The 21317-nt window shown below is 46.4% G+C and overlaps 1 protein-coding gene and 2 long non-coding RNA genes across 3 annotated transcripts in view; all 3 read left to right on the forward strand.

Annotated features, from left to right (window-relative positions):
- The first annotated feature begins 2257 nt into the window (after nucleotides 1–2257).
- Nucleotides 2258–6887, forward strand: LOC120372795. Its single transcript, XR_005585205.1, has 2 exons — nucleotides 2258–2429; nucleotides 6278–6887. It is a non-coding gene; the product is annotated as an uncharacterized LOC120372795 (long non-coding RNA).
- A 1487-nt stretch (nucleotides 6888–8374) lies between these two features.
- On the forward strand, nucleotides 8375–10905 carry LOC120372794. Its single transcript, XR_005585204.1, has 3 exons — nucleotides 8375–8489; nucleotides 8985–9078; nucleotides 10373–10905. It is a non-coding gene; the product is annotated as an uncharacterized LOC120372794 (long non-coding RNA).
- An 8471-nt stretch (nucleotides 10906–19376) lies between these two features.
- LOC120373414 (maestro heat-like repeat-containing protein family member 1) overlaps nucleotides 19377–21317 on the forward strand; it is a 59783-nt gene continuing 57842 nt past the window's right edge. The window contains exon 1 of the mRNA XM_039491812.1: nucleotides 19377–19494. Within this exon, the coding sequence (XP_039347746.1) occupies nucleotides 19476–19494 (19 nt within the window). The 5' untranslated portion in view covers nucleotides 19377–19475. The remainder of the gene's footprint in view (nucleotides 19495–21317) is intronic.

Here is a 21317-nt window from a genome sequence, read left to right on the forward strand (position 1 = left end):
CTTGCTTAAATGTTACTGAAGGTGAGTAAGTGTTGCACAATGAGGCCTTTATACTATTGGGGTGGGGGGTCTTCAGAGGTGAAAGTAAGTCGGTATGAGCCGGTATGCTGTGCTGGACCCGACCAGCTTCCTCAGGCTAGTGATGTAAAGGGTCGGGGCTCCCTGCAGGGGCCGGAGCCCAGAGCCCTTTAAATTGCCTCCTGACCCCTGCCGCTGCTCCCCGGGGCTCAGGCAGTGGGGCTCGGGCAGCACCTTAAAGGGCTGGGGCTCCCCGCAGGAGCAGGAGCCCCCCCGGCCCTTTAAAGCACCGCCCGAGCCCTCCTGCTGCTACCCCGGGGCTCAGGCAGTGGGGCTCAGGCGGCGCTTTAAAGGGCTGGGGTTCCTGCCACTGCAGGGAGCCCCAGCCCTTTAAATCATCACCGGAGCCCAGATGCTGGAGCCCCGGGGTAGCAGCAGCAGTGCTCCATCAGAGATTTAAAGGGCCCGGAGCTCCGCTGCGGTAGTGGCGGCCAGAGCCCCGGGCCCTTTAAATCTCTCCTGAGTCCCAGGGCTCTCAGCTGCCTTTGCAGCTAGTAGCTCCGGGGGTGATTTAAAGGCCTTAGGCCTCCCAGCCACAGCCACAGCCAGAGTCCTGGGGATTTAAATCTTGATTTAAAGGCCCCGCCTCTTCCAGTTGAGGCCCCACCTCTTCCGGTTGAGGCCTCGCCCTTGCCCAGGACTCTTTAATTTACTTTCACCCCTGGGGGTCTTTCTGTTAAGAATCCAACTCTAATGTCTGTAAAGTGCCATGCACAAATCTGACTGTAACAGTAACAGAGAGACAAGGTAGGTAAGGCAATACACCTCTACCTCGATATAGCGCGACCCGATATAACATGAATTTGGATATAACGCAGTAAAGCAGCGCTCCGAGGGGGGGAAGGCTGCGCACTCCAGTTGATCAAACCAAGTTTGATATAACGCTGTTTCACCTATAACGCCGTAAGATTTTTTGGCTCTCAAGGACAGCGTTCTATTGGGGTAGAGGTGTATCTTCCAGTGGACCAACTTCTGTTGGTGAGAAAGATGAGCCTTCAAGCTACACATAGCTCTTCTTGATCTCTGTGCAGCTCGAAAACTCATCTCTCTCAGCAGTAGAGGTTGATCCAATCAAAGATATTGCCTCACTCACTTTGTCTCTACAATATCCTAGGACCCACACAGCTACAACAACAGTGCATATAAAATTAACAAACAATTCTAAATGCCCTGGGGTAATACAAATAAATAAATAATAATAATATAATGTGCTAAGTGTGTATGACTTTAATAACAACATTTGCCTTATATTAGCATAATAAATGCTCTCCTCCAATTCTGGATGTGGCAACAGTAGCCAGAAGGCACTGATTGGAGTCTGCAAGAAGCCTGCCTCACAGATTTTGTCTTGTCTGTGGCATGTGATGAAGTACAGTACACTGTTGTTTCTGGAAATACTTAGAATCTGGATGTCTTGTTCAGTTGTCTGGTCATCTGTGACCACTGAGTAATTGTAACCATTACTGAGAATAGAACTATGAAAACAAAGGATTAGTTTTTCTCTTCAGATTGGGGAATAGGGTGATTTATTTCTGAAATTCCAAGAGTTGAGGGGAAGCCATAGAAAAGTCTCACAGCTGAGGTAAAGAGAGTGTTGTCAGCAGGCTAGGGGGGGGCACCCAGGCGCCGGGGGCGCGCATCCTGGGAGGGGTCATTTGGCTGCGTTTGGCTCCGCCCCGGCGGCATGCGCATGCCTGCGGAGCGCGGACGAGCGGGACCTGCGCGGTGCGCTGCGCGCGCCCGCGCGGGCGTCCGCGGTTGGCTCGCGCGAGCTCCCCGCGGCGGGCATGGCAGGTCCGTCCCGGCGGCGGACTCCGGTGGACCTGCCGCGCAGGGGCGGCGGAGCGAGCAAATGCCGCCCTCCCCCCTCCCAGGAGCCGCGGGCGGGAAGGACCCGCCCGCGGGACTGGGAGGCGGCGGCGGCGCGCGCGCTGCTTGGGGCAGCGTGATTTGTAGAGCCGCCCCTGGTTGTCAGATATTCAGTGAATAATACAAACCACAGAAAATAGAGGAAGGGAAATGTCATAGGTTAGTTGGTCCCTGTTCATAGACTAGGCCCAGCAGCCCTGGACCAGAAGAGGTGTATCCAATCCAGCCAATTAAAAAGGGTTGGGCAACACCTGGGCCTATAAAAGGCTGCTGGCAGGGGAGGGGAAGAGGAGAGAGAGAGTAAGACAGGTGGTAGGTGGGGAGGGCAAGCCACAGTGGAGTAGCATGGAGTGGTATGGTGGATCCCCTCGAGAAGGGGGCCAGGTGCTCCAGGACACAGACCTGAGACTGCTGCCCCAGAGAGGAAGAAGAACTGGGAACCTGCCAGAAACCCCTGAGCCAGGTTGAGCTGAAATTTGAAAGTAAGGACTGAGTTAAAACTATTTTATTGTTTGTTTGCTGTTTTTTGTTAAGAAATCAAACCTCCTTGCAAGACAGTGAGGGTGGCAGTGTATATGTTGGAGCAGGCGAGAAATCCTGCCTGCTTATATGAAACATGTACATTTCCTGGTTGAGAAGTTGGCATATGTTTTGAGCCACAGAACTGATGGGTGAGTGTGAATTTTCCAAGCTTCCAGTCTCTGAAAATCTAGCACAGGGTGTGGCTCTCCTGAAACAACGACCGCAGTAGGGAAAACGGTCCGTTCCTCACAGAGCTTGCTGAGCAATTGGTATCTTATAAATACTCCTCCCCAGCCACGCACTAAACTGCAACCAACACTGAGACACCCAGTTTCATCATCCCCACTATTTCAGTGCCTCCCGTCTCAACTTTTCATGTGGAGCTGGGACTCTGGCCCTTTCCACACCACTTTTACTCTATTGGGTTCAACAGATGTAGCTCAGTCCAGAGGTGCCCAAACCTGGCCCATTCCATGCAATTGTTTGGAGTCTGAGGACAGCACCTAATTTGCATGGAATGGAGCCATGCTCAGCTTTAATCTGGAGGTACGGCTGAGTGCATCCACCAGTTTCTGCATGGCCAGGCTGTCTGGCCAGGCCTGATACACTTCATGTAGTGGAAAGCAAATGGCCTAAAGCAATAATTGGGGCTTTTTAATTGCCAGGCCATCTGAATCAATATGGAACATTGCATGCTAGAATCTGTGGTCTCTATGGACCTCAACCTCCATATGAAAGATGAGGGCAGCTGTGACCCTCTCTCTACCCAGCCCTACCTCAATCAATACCTACCAACATTTAAGTCCCAAAAGGTGTGATTAAGACACTGCTGCACCAAGTTAGGATTCCCTTCTCTACAGCCTATTGGCTGTAATGAAATGACCTGAAAACCCTGGTCCCAGGAGGGTCAATGGCCAGATGTCCCTGGAAGGAAGCTCACCGCCCCTCCCCCATGGCTCCAATTGTTACTGTAGTTGGTTTCCCTGTGCCTTAGCTTTAGTGAGTTGCATTGAGCTCTCTCCTGGAATAAGTTACTTTGCAGCAATAAACCCAATGAACTCACAAGCAGATGATCTGGATGCTAGTTTTTTCTTTATAGTACTAACATACACCTTTCGTGGGTGCTCTTGGAGGTGTCACATACCTTTGAATTTGTATGTACCTGCAGAACTGCCTGGAGTAGGGTGAACAGAAATGTGTGTCTTTACTAACCCATGGGTAGGAGCTCGGCTTTCCAAATCCATGTTCAACCGGATTCTCTCTGGAGAGGTTCAAGGAATGGGGTGCTAGCCCTTGTGAGTCTGGATGTACTAGCAAGTATTTAATTGAGCCCTTCTCTCATGAGATTAAGGATCTGAGACCTTGCAAACTGAACATTCTGTTGTGAGGAGTCTCTGCTCATTCTCTAAAGGAGGGGAACTACCGCTGTGGAGGGCTGGGAGGAAAGGCTTTGGGTTCACTGTGGCAGAGCTGATTGGGAGGGACACTAGATAGGTGAGGAGAGGGGCTGGTTTGGAGAAATGAATAAACAAAAAGCACAAGTTGCCAGGCATGTTAGGTATGGCTTATAGCTGTGTATAAGTAGTGTGTTTAGCGGTGTTAAATACCTGCACATTCTTCCCAAAAGGCTGTTTCAAGATCATTATTTCCATGAAGAAATCTTAAAGACTGCATCAAGTTAAAATGGTTTTATAATCGGAGGCTCTTTCTATATATGTTTTTTTCCAATCATATCGTCATCAAATAACGCAAAGGAAGAGACTAACGCATGTATCTTGTATTCTGCATGGTTGGATTATTATTGATTATATGTCATCCCACACAGAATACGTGGTTGGATTGGCATATTGGTTAGCATAGTAAAGCTGGGGTACATAATAATTGATGGGGCATGATTAACAATCTATGTAATGTTTTTGCAGTTATTTGTGATTTTTATTATTTTCTACTTGCAGGTTCAATATTATTTATGTTTTAAAATTCTGGAAATCTGGAAAAGGCATGTATACATATATAGCTTTGCTGCCAGTGGCAGATATGATCTTGGCGAAAGAAAGGACCTATGAATATTATGGCTCATGTCCATGATTTCTCCCTTGCACATGAGTCTGTCTCTAAGAACAAGTAATTAGTTGTCTGTTGTTCAAAGACAGACACACATTAAGGGAAAAATAGAATCACTCATGCACAGATCAAGTAGCTGGGGGATGAGTGGAAAGCAAGGTCAGTCTGGCCACAGGTTAGGCTCTAGATTAGTTTCTGCTCAAATGCTATGAGAAACCATTTGCCAGGGGGCCAAAGGGGCAAGGGCCCAGGGCCGGGCCTCCGCAGGGCCCCCAAGAGGGCCCCTCGCCCCTCTCCGCCCCTCGCCGCCTCAGCCCCCTCCTGCAGCCCTCACGCCCCGTCTTCTCCGCCGGGCCGGGCGGAGGCCGGGAGGCTGGGAGGCGGGCTGAGAGGCTCTGAGCTGAGCTCGGGCCCCCGCCGGCTCCGCTCGCTCCCAGCCTCGGCCCCCCGCCAGCCGCCGGCCACCGCCGGCGGCGGCTGCCGCCAGGCCGCTGCCTGCGGCTGTGAGCGGCTGGGGGAGGGGGGGAGGGAGGGGCGGAGGAGAGGGGCGGGGGGAAGGCGCGGGACCCCGCGCCTGGCGCAGCCGGGGCGTTCGCGGGCCGCGGCCCGGCCGCCCCTTCCCCCGACCGCCCGCGAGCGCCCAGCGACGCCGCCGGCGGACGCGGCTGCCCGCCAGCGCTGGCTGCTGCCGGGCGGCGGGGCGGCGGGTCCGATGGCGTGGCGGGTCTGGCCCCGCACTTTCTTTCGCGGGTCCCCGGCGGCGCCCCCCCCGAACCCGCCCCCCGCCCCCCGAATCCTCTGGGCGGCCCTGCCATTTGCTGATAATATTGTGGGAACACAATCTAGGAGGTCACAGCCAGGGAGGGAGACTATTTGATGGAGAGACTGAAGGAAAAAGGGAGTATATCAGACAGATGTCTGGAGAGGGAACAGGGTTCAGAGTCTAAGCATCAGGCTTGAAACACTTAGACTCCCTGGGAGTCTAGGTTTGTAGCCCAGCAGAGCTGACTCAGCCCTTCATCATTCTTTGACTGGTGAGTAACTGAGTTGAAGGAAAGGTGACCAGATAAACCCAAATGTGCATATGTCTAAACAATGGCCTTGCAGTTGCACAGATAAAATATGTGCTGTCACCAGAAGATCTCTACTTCCGCTCATGTAGTTTCAATACTGGCAAATATATGGAAAAATAATGAGACTCCTACAACAACCAAGATAAAGTTTCACAATATTATTGAGATCCCCACATTGTTACATGCTTCTGAAACTTAGCCAATGCTAGACACCCACAATAGGAAATGTAATGCACGTGCATGCCATCAGAGATGCTTGCAGAGAAGACTTGGAGTTTGCAGGTGGGAAAAGGTAACTAATGCTGATATTAGGACTGGCCAACAGACTGTAGGGATAATGATCTGAAAAAGAAAGCTGAAGTGGTTTGGGCATGTTGTACAGATGTCAAAAAAAAGTATTCCTAGACAAGCCCTTAACTGGGTACCACTTGGTGGAAGATGGAAAAGAGGACAACAGATGACACACAAGAAAACCATTGAGAAAGATGTCACTGTCATGGACACAGACACAGTGGAGCAAGAAATGTGGCACTAGACAGACAGAGGTGGAAAAACTGGGTTGCTTTGTGTCACAAGGCAGGAGAGCATCCAATAAAAATGTCTATCTTAATTAGAGGTATGCACTTTACTGAATATCATAGCTCACACTTGTTTTTATGATTTTTTTCCAGTTTCAACAGTGTGGAACATTTAACTCCTCCCTTTATCTGAAACAAGCAAAGAAAGATCCTCTGAAATCATGACTGTGAGCCAAAAGATGATACACAGTAATGCTACTAGAGTTTACAATTCTGGGAAAGTAGAATATTCAGCATAATAAATATTTGGAGCTACATTTGCCTAGAAAGCCATGTGTTTGCTAGCTGTGACAGAGATGCAGCGGAGATGAAAAAGAGATGGAGTGAGCCATGAAGCTGCAAAAGAAAAAGAAACTGGCATCAGGGTAAACAGATTCAGAATCCTAATTCTGCAAAGCTCCCAATGATATCAGCTGGAACTGAGGGCTCTTGCCATTTCAATAAGTGAAAGGGTAGGCTCTGGACTTGCGTAAAGCCACACATTCATGTGGGAAGGTGCCTCAAAAACCCACGCATAAAAACAAGCACTTGTGAAAGGAAAACACTGATAGAATGAATGGCACATTAACGTACCTTCTAAAAATTATTCCAGATATGGCAGCAGATAATAGAGCCAGACTCTTCCCAGAAAATATCAAGAAAATAATGAAGGACCAAAAGAGCCTGGAAATGAACTAAGCCTAGAATTCATCTCAAATGTCGATGACAACTGCAACAACGATAACAGCACAATGGAGTCTATTAGTGTAGTAGGAGGCAGAAGTGCACAATATATACAGGGACAAAGAGTCATTTAAGATTACTTTGTGATCTAAGTTCAAGAGAGACAAGGACGGCAATCATAGTTGTAGTCATGATAACATAAAGAGAATGTGCTGAGTTACTACAGGAAATTGGGACTTATTTTCCTTTGCATGCGGGGTGGTGGGGGTGGGAGTGGTGAGTGGCGTCTTTAGTGCCCTCTCCAAAATGAGAGTTCTCTCCAACTAGCATTTATTGCAAAACAATATGAAGCTCGGTGTCTAAGCACGGGCTGCTACCCAAGCAGAAAGGAGAGATGATTCGACATTCCCAGCAGAGATATGCCAGTGCTGGGCAGCCTGAGAGCATTCCCAACCTTTCTTGGAGTTCCTGGGATTGTCTTTCAATGTTCAGGAGTTTGGATCAGTCCTGTTCCTAGGAAGTGGGGATTGTGAAGCCCCTAAAGAAAAATGGCCAAGGTGGAATTGTCTCTTGTTCTTTTGAATTCATCAAAGTGAAATTTTATAATGGTATTTCCAGAGCCACCTGGCTCTTCCTTCTTACACAGAAGAGCAGTGCCACCTGCTGAAAAGAGATGTGTATGTAATGACTTGTGACTCCAGAGACCAAACACTCAGGGCCTGATTCTCCACAGCCTTGCACGTTGCACCTCATACAATAGTGAGGGTGAAACACTACCAAATCAGAGTGGTAGCACTTTACACCCCCACAAAGTGAGTGTAAGAGACAACACAAGGTGCAGAGAATTACACCCTAGATTATTGTCTCATGAACAAGATCCCCACCCCTACCGCAGTGATCACCTTCAGAAGAGGATATAGGTGCAGCTCATGATGAGATCAAGATAGTTTGCAGCTGACCCTGGGTCTTTATATAATTGAGATGGTTATTTAAATTCTAGTTGAATTTATTAAAGCTGGAGATGGGTCTGAGCTACAAGGCTGAGACAGATTCAGCCTCTCCCAAATTCTTGTGTGGAGAGATGAAGGTTTGGCTACACGCGGAACTGGGCAGCAAGATGTCTTCTTCCCCCACCCTCTCCACCAAAGGCTGATTAAAATTCAGTCATTGTAGAACCTTGGAATATAAGAAGCTCTCTTGAGAGAATTATCAGCTTGGTGTTGGTCCAAAATCTCCCTGAGTGTTTCTCTACATAAATATATCCTGGTTTAGAGTGGGAGGGAAGGATTGCTTTGCCATCTTCTATGATAGGGCCTTCTGCTACTGAGGAATGGGTCTCTGCCTTTAAGGTTTTCCAGAGATTTTTCTGGTTCACTAATTAGACTCCTCTTTGGAAATTCTAGAATTCAGGGCTTTCTCACTTTGGTATTTATAAATACCAGGTCCCCCAGCTAAATTCCCTTCCCCACCTCGCAGTCCCAACAGTGCAGCAGTGATGTCATAGTGGCCTAACCCACCTACCTGCCTTTGTCTCTCACCTGAATGTAAGGCCAGGAAGCTCCTAGCCTGCCCAGTGCTTTCTAGGAGGTGGAGGTTTGAGCAGCACTTGGTTGCTTTTGAGCAACTTGAGACATTTGGAAAGGTTTGCCAGATTCTCTTGTATCTACAAAAATAATCTATCAATACTCTCAATAGTACTCGGAGTCTGCTAAACAGTCTAGTGCATCTGGACTAGCTACTGTTTTATTACTGACAATAGCTGCATTGTTTCGTCTCATACTGACAAAGTGAGTGAAATTCTAGAACTATGGCAAGATAGAGAGTGAAGGCCTTTCATGTGAGTGATTAAATGTGAAACTGTCTTGAAGCTGTGTGACTCAGCTGGGATCCTCTCCAGCAGGGGGCAGTGTAAGTGAAGCTTGCCAGAGAGGAAGGTGTCCTCTTCCTTACTTCTGCTGCACTAAAGAACTCCCCTGACCCCCAGCAATGTTCCTCACTGAGACCTTGTGTCTTGGCTTTCTGACCATGAACGGGGGCCAGTCACCAGCAGTAGATATTTCATCTGCTTGACCTTAAATGGCAGGGCTGATCTTCTTCCTTACTGAGGTTGAACTCATAAAACCGTCATCTCCTACAGACTGACTGACTGCTGCTCTTGGCTGCCGGTGTGTTGTGTGCTCTTGGCTTACTCCTGGGGAACATCTGTCTGATCAATAACACGCTAATTACAGGTGAGAATTCACCTGGTCTTCTCATAATTCTGTAATGTACTTGCCAGAGAGCCCCCATAATCTCCAGTGTCCCAGAAGAGACCAGTCTCTCCGCCCCAGCCAGCTTTGCTTTTATATGCTAGCCCTTCCATTCAGCTCTAAGATCTGCTCCTATGAGTTGCTATGGAAGTTTGGTCTAACAAATGTATTGCTTTAAATATGGAGCATTGGCTAGAGTATTAAGATCAGAGTCTGCCATGCCTATCGCAGTGACCCAGTGCCTATGTTGATAGTGACCGGGCCAGTTATTTATATGATAACGCCTAGAGCAGACGTGGGCAAACTACAGCCCATGGGCCACATCAGGACCATCGTGCCCGGCCCCTGAGCGCCCAGCCGGGGAGCCTAGTCTCTGGCCCCACCCCCGCTGTCCCCCCTCCCCCGCAGCTGGGCCGCGCTCTGGCCCAAAGCTCCCACTGGGAAGCCTGGGGAGTGCGGCTGGCTCTGGCCGGGTGTCACGGCTGCTGTTAAGGGGGCCGGGAATGGGGTGGGTGGGTGGGTGGGTAAGGGTGCGGGGAGTCCTGGGGGGCAGTCTGGGAGGTGGGGGCGGTTGGATGGGGTGGAGGTTCTGGGAGGGCAGTCAGGGGAGGGGGGATAAGGAGGGTTGGGAGTCCTGCGGGAGCCTGTCGGGGGGCAGGGATGTGGATGGGGTCAGGAGGGCAGGGTGCGGGGGGGTTGAATAAGGGGGTGGGATCCCGGGGAGCAGTTAGGGGTGGGGGGTCCTGGGAGTGGGTGGTCAGGGGATGAGGAGCAGAGGGCAGTTGGATAGGGAGTGGGAGTCCCGGGGGGGGCTGTCAGGGGGCGAGGGTGTAGATAGAGATGGGGCAGTCAGGGGACAGGGGGTCGGGGGGATTGGATGGGTTGGGAGTTCTGAGGGGGCAAATAGGGGCGGGAAGTGGGAGGGGGCAGATAGGGGGCGGGGGCCAGGCTGTTTGGGGAGGCACAGCCTTCCCTACCTGGCTCTCCATACAATTGCGCAACCTCGATGTGGCCCTCGGGCCAAAAAGTTTGCCCACCCCTGACCTAGAGGCTCTAAACAAGATCAGAGACCCATTGTGCTAGAAATTGTACAAACATGGAGTAAAAGTCAGTTGCTGCTCTGCAAAACTCACATCTCGATGGGTGACATAGACAAAGATTGGGGAGGGAAATAGTGACTTACCCAAGGTCACCCAGCTTCAACCTTCTCCATGTAAAACTTATAGGCATCTCATGTAAGAATCCTCATGGTTTCAGCATAACTCTGTTCTTTCAGGACCCCCTCCAGTCTTTGGTTTCATCACATCCATTAGAAGATTTTTCTGTTACACCACTATATAAACTGGTGGGCACTCAGCATCCTGCTGTTCAGGCTTCAGCCTCGGCCAAATTGTAGAGAACAAATTTACAGCATTAACAATTAGTATTTTACCTAGCCTGTTTGGGATCAGGGAGAGAAAGCAAGGGAGCAATGCTGGATTAAACTTTGTTAAGATGGAGTTGTTTGTTTGCCACCCATCAGTGCCTTCTGCCTCTGGTACCCTTCCATTAGGGGGGACTTCACAACCACAGATTCAAACATCTGATAACCAGGAAATGACTAGTTAAGGTCTCTCTCTCTATCCCTTAGTGTATGGGAGGGGTTTTCCCCCTGGTCTTCTCTCTTAGGACCTGGACTGAGCAAGATTCCCTGCACCAAGCTTTCCCTCCCATTTAACTTACTATGTGCAGAGAAGGGGTAAAATGTACTGAGTCCCAAAATGAGGCAGTGAAGAAAAGTTTCCTAGATGGCTGGATCTCCTGCATATTCCCAACCAGAACTTTGGAACAACTGAAGGGGCCATTCCCAAAGAATCCATCCTATGTTTTACAACGACACCCATGTGTGCTGATACAGCACTTTGGGAGTTTTAATACTGTCATCTCTAGCCTCTATAAAATATCATGTACACCCGCTGAAGGAATGGCCACCAAAGGGATAGGTTAGAATACACTTTACAGAATTTCCCTCCAAATAACACCTTGGATATTTTTGTTCAAAAAGATAACAGGAAAGGTTATTAGTAAACCAGGTACTAAACTTGAACCCAAAGTAATAAAGCCTGGAACAGATATCAGAGATACAGGATGAGAAAGGTCTTGGGGCAGGGACCATCTTTTTATTCTGTTTGTACAGCACCCACTGCAATGGGATCCTGATCCATGACTAGGACTCCTAAGCACTATGCTAATTATGGTGACCAGACAGCAAATGTGAAAAATCGGGACGGGAGTGGGGGGTAATAGGAGCCTATATCAGAAAAAGACCAAAAATCAGGACTGTCCCTATAAAATGGGGACATCTGGTCACCCTAATGCTAATAGAACTAATCAATAATAAGAACTCTAAAGAATTGGTATAAATGTTATTTCTAACTGGGGTCTTAATTCCCTCTGATACAAATTGGTTACAGAAAGGGGGGGCATCTAGATTCTAAGTGTTCTTTTCCCCTGGATATTACTTAGCAGACACTTTCAACTTGCTTTTTTTTTTTCTCAGAAACACAGTTTAGTCCCCTGTAGCTATCTCACTCCTGGCTAATCCCCCCCCCCCCCCGCAACAGAGAAAGAAAGCATGTGATAAGTTACACAACCTCAGGGTGGGGGGGGCTCAAATCAATCTCTCTGAAGACTTCCTGATGTCATTGGGGGTGTTAAGCCTGTGTAGCTGCCCTCACGCTAGATAATACATACAGTAGTGTCAAAGAGAACATGCATATTCATTTTCTTTAATTCTTCCTCCTATTGTCCAATGACATGAGACTTAAAACTCTTGATCATCTTACTGATGTCTAACTGTCACTGTCAAATTGGCTCTTCCTTCTTTTTAAAACTAGCATGTCTTTGAGCAGTGTCTGCGTCATTGTTTCCCTAAACACAGATTACTGGTCCTGCCTGTCTGTGTAGATTTGTTCATGTGCCTTAGACAGACCATTGCTAGATTGGACTGACCTTAATTTCTTACATAAATGTTCTACAGAAGTTTTTAAAGCTGTGTCATCCTTTATTCTCAGACTTCACTTGTGAATGGAAAAAAGTTCAGTTGCTTTATTTCTGTACTGTAGCTAAATACTGCCTGAAGAATAGAAATTAGAAATAAAAGAGAGTGATTAGGTCCCATCTTGTCCTTCTCCAGGGAACCATTGTAGGATAGCATGTTCTCCAGCTCTTTTCCAGTCTTGTTTTATGGGGCTCAAGCACTGCAGCTTTTGCCATTTCCCTAGAGTGACTATCTATAATCTTCTGGATACACAGATACCACTATTATTTGTATTTTTGTAGTGCCTAGAAACCTCACTCAGCGACCAGGACCCCACTGTGCTATATGGTTTCCTGTAAAATACAGCTCAAATTGAGGGAATCTTTCCTGATGTTTATTAGTAATACCTTGCATTTCCTACAGCACATTCCATTCATGGATCTCAAAACACTTAAAACGTGCAAGAAATACCCCTCCCAATGACCCTTTGTGAATAATACTTATCTATTACCCCCTTTTATAGATGAGCAAACTAAGGTTCACAGAGATAAGGGCTCAATTCTACAAGCACTGCACATTTAGATATCCCAGTGACATAAATAGGATGGCTGTACAAGGAGGGAGTGCTGGATTGGAGCCCTAAGCACCCCAAGATCACACAGGGAGTCTCTGCAGCCCAGATTAGGACACCGACTTCAACTCACAGTCCTATGCTTTAAGCACTAGGCCGTGCTTTCTCTCAGAAGAGAAGACGGTAAGGGGAGGATGTGGTTTTATGGGGGGTTGGTTAGTAACATCACACTCTTTCATCTGGTTTTATGAGCAAGGGACCCAAAGCAAATAGGCAACAGTCTCACATATTGCCCTGCTCTCCCCTCCCCCTTTGTATTTTTCTTTATTTACAGTGTAAGCTCTTTGGAGCAGAGACCTGAGGGTGTAATGTGGCCCAATCTTATCCAGTAATAACCGTGCTTCCTGTTTGGGACTTAGAAACTATGGTGAATGGTACTTTTAAAATCCCTTAGATTGATTTAGATACAGTAAGAGCCTTCCTCAGACTTTTTGCACAAGCACCCTGGAATGCTCGCCTTTGCTTTCTGTGTTTCACCAAGACACTTCAGTGGGCTTCTGTCAGTTCTGATTACAAAGCAGAGGCAACTGACCTTGCTTTTCTTCATGGTAAACTCTCCCTTGAATTCAACTTCCTCTAGGATACTGGACTCCAGCTGGGAAGCTAGGAACGAATTCTGAAAGCCGCAAACCATGCTCAGACCATTATACAAACATACTAGAGGTATCCGTTAATTTATTTCTAAGGTTCCTTTCAGATTCTGATGGAGCCATTGAAAACCACCGGGCAGAACTATGGAATAGGAGGAAACTGCTATGTAAACTAACAGAAAGGTTTTCAACCTGAATTAACATCAGGAGCCCATACGCCTTACCCTGCCCAAACAGCTTGTTAAAAAGGTGGATGTTTGTGGTTTTAAAAACTAACTGTTTGTTTAGGTGAAGGGTATTAGAAAACCAGAGGTCCTGTGACACTGGAAAAACATTTCAATAAATGGCCTAAAAAGATTTAAAATAAACACACACAAATTCCTCTGACTCGTTCTGCCTCATCCACCACAGCCAGCGTTCAGCCAACTAGAGATGATCACCAGAAGTCACGCTGACATTGCCCTTCTGGAGACCCCTCAGGCCTCCTTCAGAAAAGAAAACAAAATGGTCAGCCAGAACCCCCTAGGAGTCAAAGGAAAGGATCCCTCTGAAGACACGTCTCACTTGTCTCCTAGAAAGAATGTCTGCAACTACCTCTGCAACGTCCACCTGCCAAGCATTTACAGATCACTTCATCAACACTGGGCTCTCCTTCTAGACACTTCCCGGAGCAAATTGCTTCTAGCTTGTAGGTGTCACATTGCCCGGTGTGATGGAGGGAGCCTGCCCTCTGCCCCAGGTTACTTGGCTGCAGCACACGATGCTTGGATGAGGCTTATTAGAAAAAGCTACTACAGAAAGCCAGTCAGCATGAAAGCAATGGATAGGACACTGAATACAGCAAATATATATAAAAAAGAGACATGTCTTTGACCAGTCTGACATGTAGGTAGCCTGGATCTCTCTGGGCACATTCACACAGGGATAAAAAAAACTGTGGCTGGCCCAGGTCAGCTGACTTGGGATTGTGTTTGAGAGCAGGTTGGGAAGGGCACCTGCTATAAATTGTCAGTTTGAATCCTGCCCACAATAGTAATAATTGCAAATGGCTACTCTTAGACAGGGGTTTGGAGGCCTTGGTGAAATGAATTTCTGGTCTCGATTTAGCTTCTCGTGGGCAGGTGTCCATACTACAAAAACCAGCATCACAACCAGCATCCTCAGCAGAGAACTGAAGACTGGCTCCTTCAAACCACAGCTGAGGCACATACACCTACACTACCCTGTCAATCTTAAATGATATATAAACATAATGGTCAAATCCTGGCCCCAGTGAAGTCACTGGGAGTCATGCTATTGCCTTCAGTGGAGCGAGGATATCACCCAATATGATTCAGAATATTCATTGATTTCCCAGTAGAACTCATGGCAAAAATAGATCCCCATATAATATATTATGTATGCTAAACTTTCCCTCTTTGTACATGCTTAATTAATGACTTTCTTATACTTGGTTGTTCCTGTTTTTTGGACAAAAAACGGTCATCAGTCTCAGGGCTGTCAGTACAGCATCTTCCACTGGTATTAAACTCACTTAAAAGATGTCAACAGCTCTGATGAACGATGAAGATGAGTGGAGATCTTTCTTCCCAACAGCAATGACACTAGAGGATGAACTGTGGAGCATGCAATCTAAACTTTTGTATAGCTCAGGGGTAGGCAACCTATGGCACGCGTGCTGAAGGCGGCACGCGAGCTGATTTTCAGTGGCACTAACACTGCCCGGGTCCTGGCCACCGGCTTAGAGAAAGACTTAGAGAAAGAGACCTTCTAAAAACATTAAAATGTATTACTGGCACGCGAAACCTTAAATGAGAATGAATAAATGAAGACTCGGCACACCACTTCTGAAAGGTTGCCGACCCCTGGTATAGCTAACTTACTCTGCATTCCCCCATTCTGAAAGCAACATCGGGAATTGTCTCTGAGGCTTTTTCAGCACTATGCCTCCCAAAGAGGTTTGCCATTACCTGAACCTCTCCCTAGATGCTATTGTTTACCAGTGAGAGCCATGGTGGTGACAATAGACAAGTGTAGAAATCATCTTAATAAAATTTGTAAATCTGTTCTTATCAGAACACTGAGAATCACTGCATGCAGCACTGAAAGTAAGGGGAATTCCAGGATGCTGTCCTAAAGGTGCCACACAGAGCTGGGCACTCTCACAGACAGGCTCTGGAGTGGTTTCTTTATGGGAAAGGGGTATATTTATTCTAAAAGGCTTGTTTTGGTGGATTGGAGGAGTGGTGGTTTGGTTAACTAATGTAGATTGGCTGACACATTGGATATTTTTACTGCTCATACTGTATACATGCCTCAAGACTGCTGATAGGCAGATTTTAAATGACAACAATTAGTTCATTTAACTTTTTCTGGGTAAATCTCACCTTGGTGCAAATTTTAAACCCTATGTTAACTACTTAAATGGGGCTGCAGTCATACATAGACCTTATCCTTATGACTGAATACAACCCAAACTCTAACATTACATATAACAAACTAATTTAAAAGCTGTGCAAGTTTCTGGCCAAAAATTTAGCCAGTTTTCTTTCCTTCTACCACTGCTTTTATTTGAAGAAACATAAGAGAATCAATTATTTGATTTTTGTGTACATAGATATGAAGTTTATTGTGAACTAGAGAAAGCACTTTGAAGCCTCTAAAACTTAGCAATGTTTCAGCATTCATGTTTAGCATGTTGGTCATTGTCAATTATTTGCCCACTGTCAGTTTGCTTATAGAGACAAGGTGGGTGAGGTAATATCTGTTATTGGACCAGCTTAGAAGTTACCTCACCCAGCCTCTCTCTAAACAGCTACATTACTTATATTATAGTCACAGAACTCCCTCTTGTGGCCAGCTTAATACAGTTAGGGGTCAGCAACCTTCCCCTGGCAGTATGCTGCAAGTCACCTGTCTAACAATGCTCTGGATCACCGTGTCCATGGTAAAGGCAATGTAAACATGAATGGTGAACATCTCACGCAGGGAGTCCTCATACTGGGATGAATCCATGTTGCCATCTAGCAGGTTCCGCACCATATCCAGGAAAGCTGGGTAGTAATCCTCCACCTCAATATCCACAAGAGGAAGAGAAGGTGCAACATGAACTACATTGTAACACCCCTCAAAGGCAGTTCCTACAGGCCCACTATGAGTTCTGGGAGCAAAGGGGCCACATGTTGAAGGTCTCAGACAAATTGATGAGTTACCAGAATGGTCTATAAAATGAAGAACACGTTGTAAGACTTTAATTGAAAGCTTTTCAAATTAATGTCAGGTTTGTAACCCATCAGAGGCCTCACGGAGGAGGGCAGAGGTGATAAAATTCTCAGAACTAAAGAGGTTCTTGCTACCAAAACAACATTATGCACACCATTACAGCAGAGACCTCACCAAAAAGATATGAATGCAGATATGTCCTAAGGCTCTTATGAAATAGACCCATTGCACATTATTATTAACGTGTATTTCAGTAGCACCCAGAGGTCCCAACTATATCTGGGACCCCTCTGTGCTTGGCACCATTCAGACACATAACCACCGAGTCCCCGCCTTGAAGAATGTAAAACAGAGACTAACAGGGTTGGGGGAAGCAACTTGCCTGAGATCACATAGTAACTAAGTAGCAGAGCTCAGATTAGAACCCAGGTCTCCTGTTTCTCCAGCATCTTAGCCAGCTATGGCAGACTCTCACCACAACATCACCTTTGTTGCTTATGCTTCTAAACTTAATCTAAAGACTCTCAGCTTTTTCTACAGTTTCATACCAGAGCTCTGAGCAGTCATGCTGCTCTCTTACATACACTGCAACTCCCCCACCTTTTCTGCCCTGCCTGTCCTTCCTGAACAGTCCTTCCTTTACCATGTCTCTACAATCCCCCTCGTCCTCTCCAGCCCACCTGCTCCAGGCCTTGATCACCCACCCCATTAACTCTGCCCTCCCCCCACATCTCCTCTCATTCCCCTTCAAAGCCCGCTGTAAAATCGTCTCACCCGTCAGACCAGCACATTCTGATCCCTCCCCTGGCTCCCTCACAGGTTCTACGCTAGAGCTAGAAAATTCCCCAAAAATGCATCTCTCAGGACCACCCAAACCACGTGCGAATTCAGCAAATCCTTTCAGCCACACACAAAAAGGGAATGTTTTGTTTTGAAAGTCCAGCCAGTCTGTTTGGACTATTCCTCAGCAAAATGTTGATCACTTTTCATTTTGAAATTGAGGCAACTTTGAAAAAGGGGTGGGGGTTGAAAAACACCCACAAACAACCTGAAACGAAAAACACAAACAATTTTGTTTCAGGCCAAACCGAACCTATATATATATATATATATATATATATATATATATATTTGTATTTCTCTGTCTGGCCCCCAAACTGAAAAGTCACTGATTCGCTCAGCTCCATTCAGCACTTGAGTTCAGCTCCTTGTTGAGTCATTGCAAACTTCATCCCCACCAAGCTCTCCAGGCTCATTCCCCTGCCACTCTCCCAGCCATTCCCTTTGTGTCCTTCCCTGGCTCTCCCTTGCCAACCCCCTGCCTTGCTGCGCCTCAGGCTAACATTATTCTCCCTTTCTCCTGCCCCAAACTTCCCTCTCTTCCTTCAAGTTCCTCCTTAAACAAGAGCCTTCTCAGGACAATGGGAAATCAAATAAACCAAGCAAGAGATTCGCTGCCCTCCCCTGTCTTGTACAGCCCCCAGCATGTTGGGACTCAAGAAATACCCACGGGTCCTGCGCTCTGACTGCCTTTCATTGCAGCCTTTAGGAATGAGATTTAGTGTCCGTGTGTATCCTTAGGAAAGAATCTTCTCAGCCCTTTTATTCTCTCAGCCCAGAGCACCGATGCAGCTGTGGCTGGACTAGCAATTGGAGCGCCTCATGCTGAGACAGATGCCCAGTCCAGTCTCATGCTTCAGGGATTCCATGGTCACAGGGCTGAGGAATGAATTTTTTACCCCTATGGCAGAGAACAGCAAAGCTGGCCAGGTGCATTGTGGGGATTTCACCTTCCCCTTTGCTGCTGCAAGAGGCAAGATACTGGAGTGGACTGACACAGAATGATTTTGCACCTTGTGGTTGAATCTCCTTTTCTCATGACACATTATACAGACAGGGTTTGTGGGGAGACCCCGGGGCTCCCTTGGATTAAAATTCCCAACAAAAGCCAAGAGCAATGCTCCCTTAATCCAGCCTGGGGGATGCAAACCCCAAGGGCCCTAGCCAGGCAGCCCCAGCCCACCTTGCCTCTGTGATGTCAGCAGTGGCCCTGTGTCACAAAGAGGGTAGGCCCTGTGTCACCAAGGGGTAGGCAGCCTGTGGCTCAGTGTGCTCTGGGAGCTGGAGGAGGGAGCACACGGCTGTCTGGGCTCTGCTTTTCAGACAGTTGGGAGCAATTTTTGGAGCATATCACACCTGTTTACATAGAACTCGCAGAGGAATCCACATCTTCACTGTCATCTGCAATTATATGTGAGACATCAACAGTCTTCTGTGGCTCGACCGTCCCAGCACAGGAGACAGGGACCTTTCCTAGCATATCCTCTGGGTAGGAAAGAGAAGCACGAAATTATACCAAGCTCTGATAATCAGCCTTTCTTTAGGTAAATATCTAAAAAGCAAAAATGGAAAACAAGGTTAAAATCACTGATTTAAATCAAGATTTCCTCTGCTTGCTGATTTAAATCACAATGAAAATCATTGATTTGACTCGCTCTGATTTAAACCAGTTTGTGCTGCCGTGAACTCGGCGTGGGGTGGAAAGGAGTCATTTTAAATTGTGTTGGATGTCAAGTAATTTTATCCCAAAACTTAGTAAAAATATGTAGTTTAGAGAAACAAGCAGTGCTAGGCTAGCTCTTCCTATCTCTTTTTCTGACCATTCAGGGGGTGACTCCACTAGTTTAGTCACAGGGGCTCTTTGACATACCTTAGGGGACACCAGGATTAAAGCCAAGCAAAAGAATCTCTGTGAGTAACCATGGCTATTTGATTATTAAAGAAAAGAAAACACTAAACAAACCAACAAAAGACAGAACACAAATGAGAAAGGGCTGATTTCTGTTCAATCTCATCTGTGTGCTTCTCTCTGGAGCGCTTTTAACAGATGACACCTTTGTGAGCAGCCCTGCCTTTGATGGGGCACTTTTCTTTTGGTAAGTTGAAACCAAGGTCTTATTTCCCAAAATGATTGTGAGTCATAGATACTAAGATTGTTTATGGATGGGCAAAATAATGTTAAGAGCAGGCGGATCCTATTAATAACTAGACTCTTTATCTAGATGGGCAAAGTAAGCAATTTTAACTAAGTCCTCGGAAATAGAAGAAAGTAGTAAAATTACTGAGTTAGAAGAAACCATTTAAGGAGCTGTCTTAAATTACAACAGTATTTCTATATCACAACCAAACTGTTACAAGAGTTTATAACTCTAATCCCTTGGCCCTAGCCAGACAGCCCCAGCCCACATTGCCTCTGTGATGTCAGCAGTGGCCCTGTGTCACAAAGGGGGTAGGCCCTGTGTCACCAAGGGGGTAGGCAGCCTGTGGCAGGGTTATAGTTAACTTCTCTTACCAACACATGCTGAAGTTTTGGGGAGGTTTCCTTGGGCTGGTTTCTTCCCGAGGCTTCTCTCTTCTGTCTGTGTCAGCTTGCTTGTAGAGAGGGAGAGGATGAGTTGAGTTTGAGCAGGGTCGCAGAGCATGTGCAGAGTTCTCACTTAGAGTTTTTATACTCTTCTCTTCCCTATTTCCATGTAATGTTAGAAAAACACACCTCTCTCGCCCTTTCCTTGGCTCCGTACATTCATGGAGCCTCTTCATCTTATGCATAGGTAGTTTGTTAATGGGTATATGTGTTAGGGCTGTAAGTCTTTCTTGACAGTTCTATTTCCTTTCTTTATGTAGGGGAAATTCTCAAAACAGCTTCAAATTTAGTCTTTTAACTCTTCTTATTCAGTTCATTTTCTGAGATATTTCTTCAGTTTCATTTGGGTTCAGCAGGAAATGAAATTCTGTTTTTAAAAAGTCCAAACATGCCTGTTCTTTGTGTGAAGGTTTTTAGTTCTGGAAGCAGTCTTTTAAAATCAAACCATTCTTAGCAAGTCTTTAGATTAAATAGTGATTGAAGAAGTTGTTGATTCTTTAGAACAATTGTTGATGATGATTCTTCTTATGTTTTTGAGTTGGGAGAAGGAGTGGCTGAAGCTCTGCTGGTAACGAATTAATTCCCCATTCATATAATAAATAGTCTAGACTTAAATGTCTTCTTATATTGGTAATCAGCTGAGCAAGGTCATTTGATTTCATGTTAGTACATAATGCATTTTACCACATGTAGCAATGATATTAGAAAACCACATTAGATGCTTTTCATTCAGTTAAAATACTTTGCAAATATGCCCTCCAAAACAGTTTGCCATTTCAATATTTTAGAAATCAACTAAGGTTTTCTACAAAACTTTTTCTCAACTACACACATTTTTCTCTAAAGTTTGAAGGACCCAAGCAGAGGGTTTGGTTGCAAAGAGGGGCTGGTAGAGTGCACTCTATAGCCTAGATTTATTGTTCTAACATATATGGAGATATACCTATCTCATAGAGCTGGAAGGGACCCTGAATGGCCATTGAGTCCAGGCTGCTGCTTTCACTAGCAGGACCAAGTCTTGATTTTCACCCCAGATCCCTAAGTAGCCCCCTCAAGGAGTGACCTCACAATGCTGGGTTTAGTAGGCCAATAGCTCAAACCATTGAGCTATTCCTCCCGCACCCCCAACCCAGCTCTAAATTCATTTTGGAATATCCAACATAAATAACATCCTCACCTTCTACAGGGCCAGATCTTTCCTAAAACATTTTTCTTTATAACATGTGTTTTACTGAGATAAAGGATTAGATCTATACTAAACTGGCAGTTTATAGAAGAGAGGGTGTTCTGGTGTAGATAAAACATTCTTTTGGGTGCTTTGATTCTTGACCCAAG

This window comes from Mauremys reevesii, linkage group 10 (assembly GCF_016161935.1).
Source record: "Mauremys reevesii isolate NIE-2019 linkage group 10, ASM1616193v1, whole genome shotgun sequence".
In the NCBI taxonomy this organism is placed as follows: domain Eukaryota; kingdom Metazoa; phylum Chordata; order Testudines; family Geoemydidae; genus Mauremys; species Mauremys reevesii.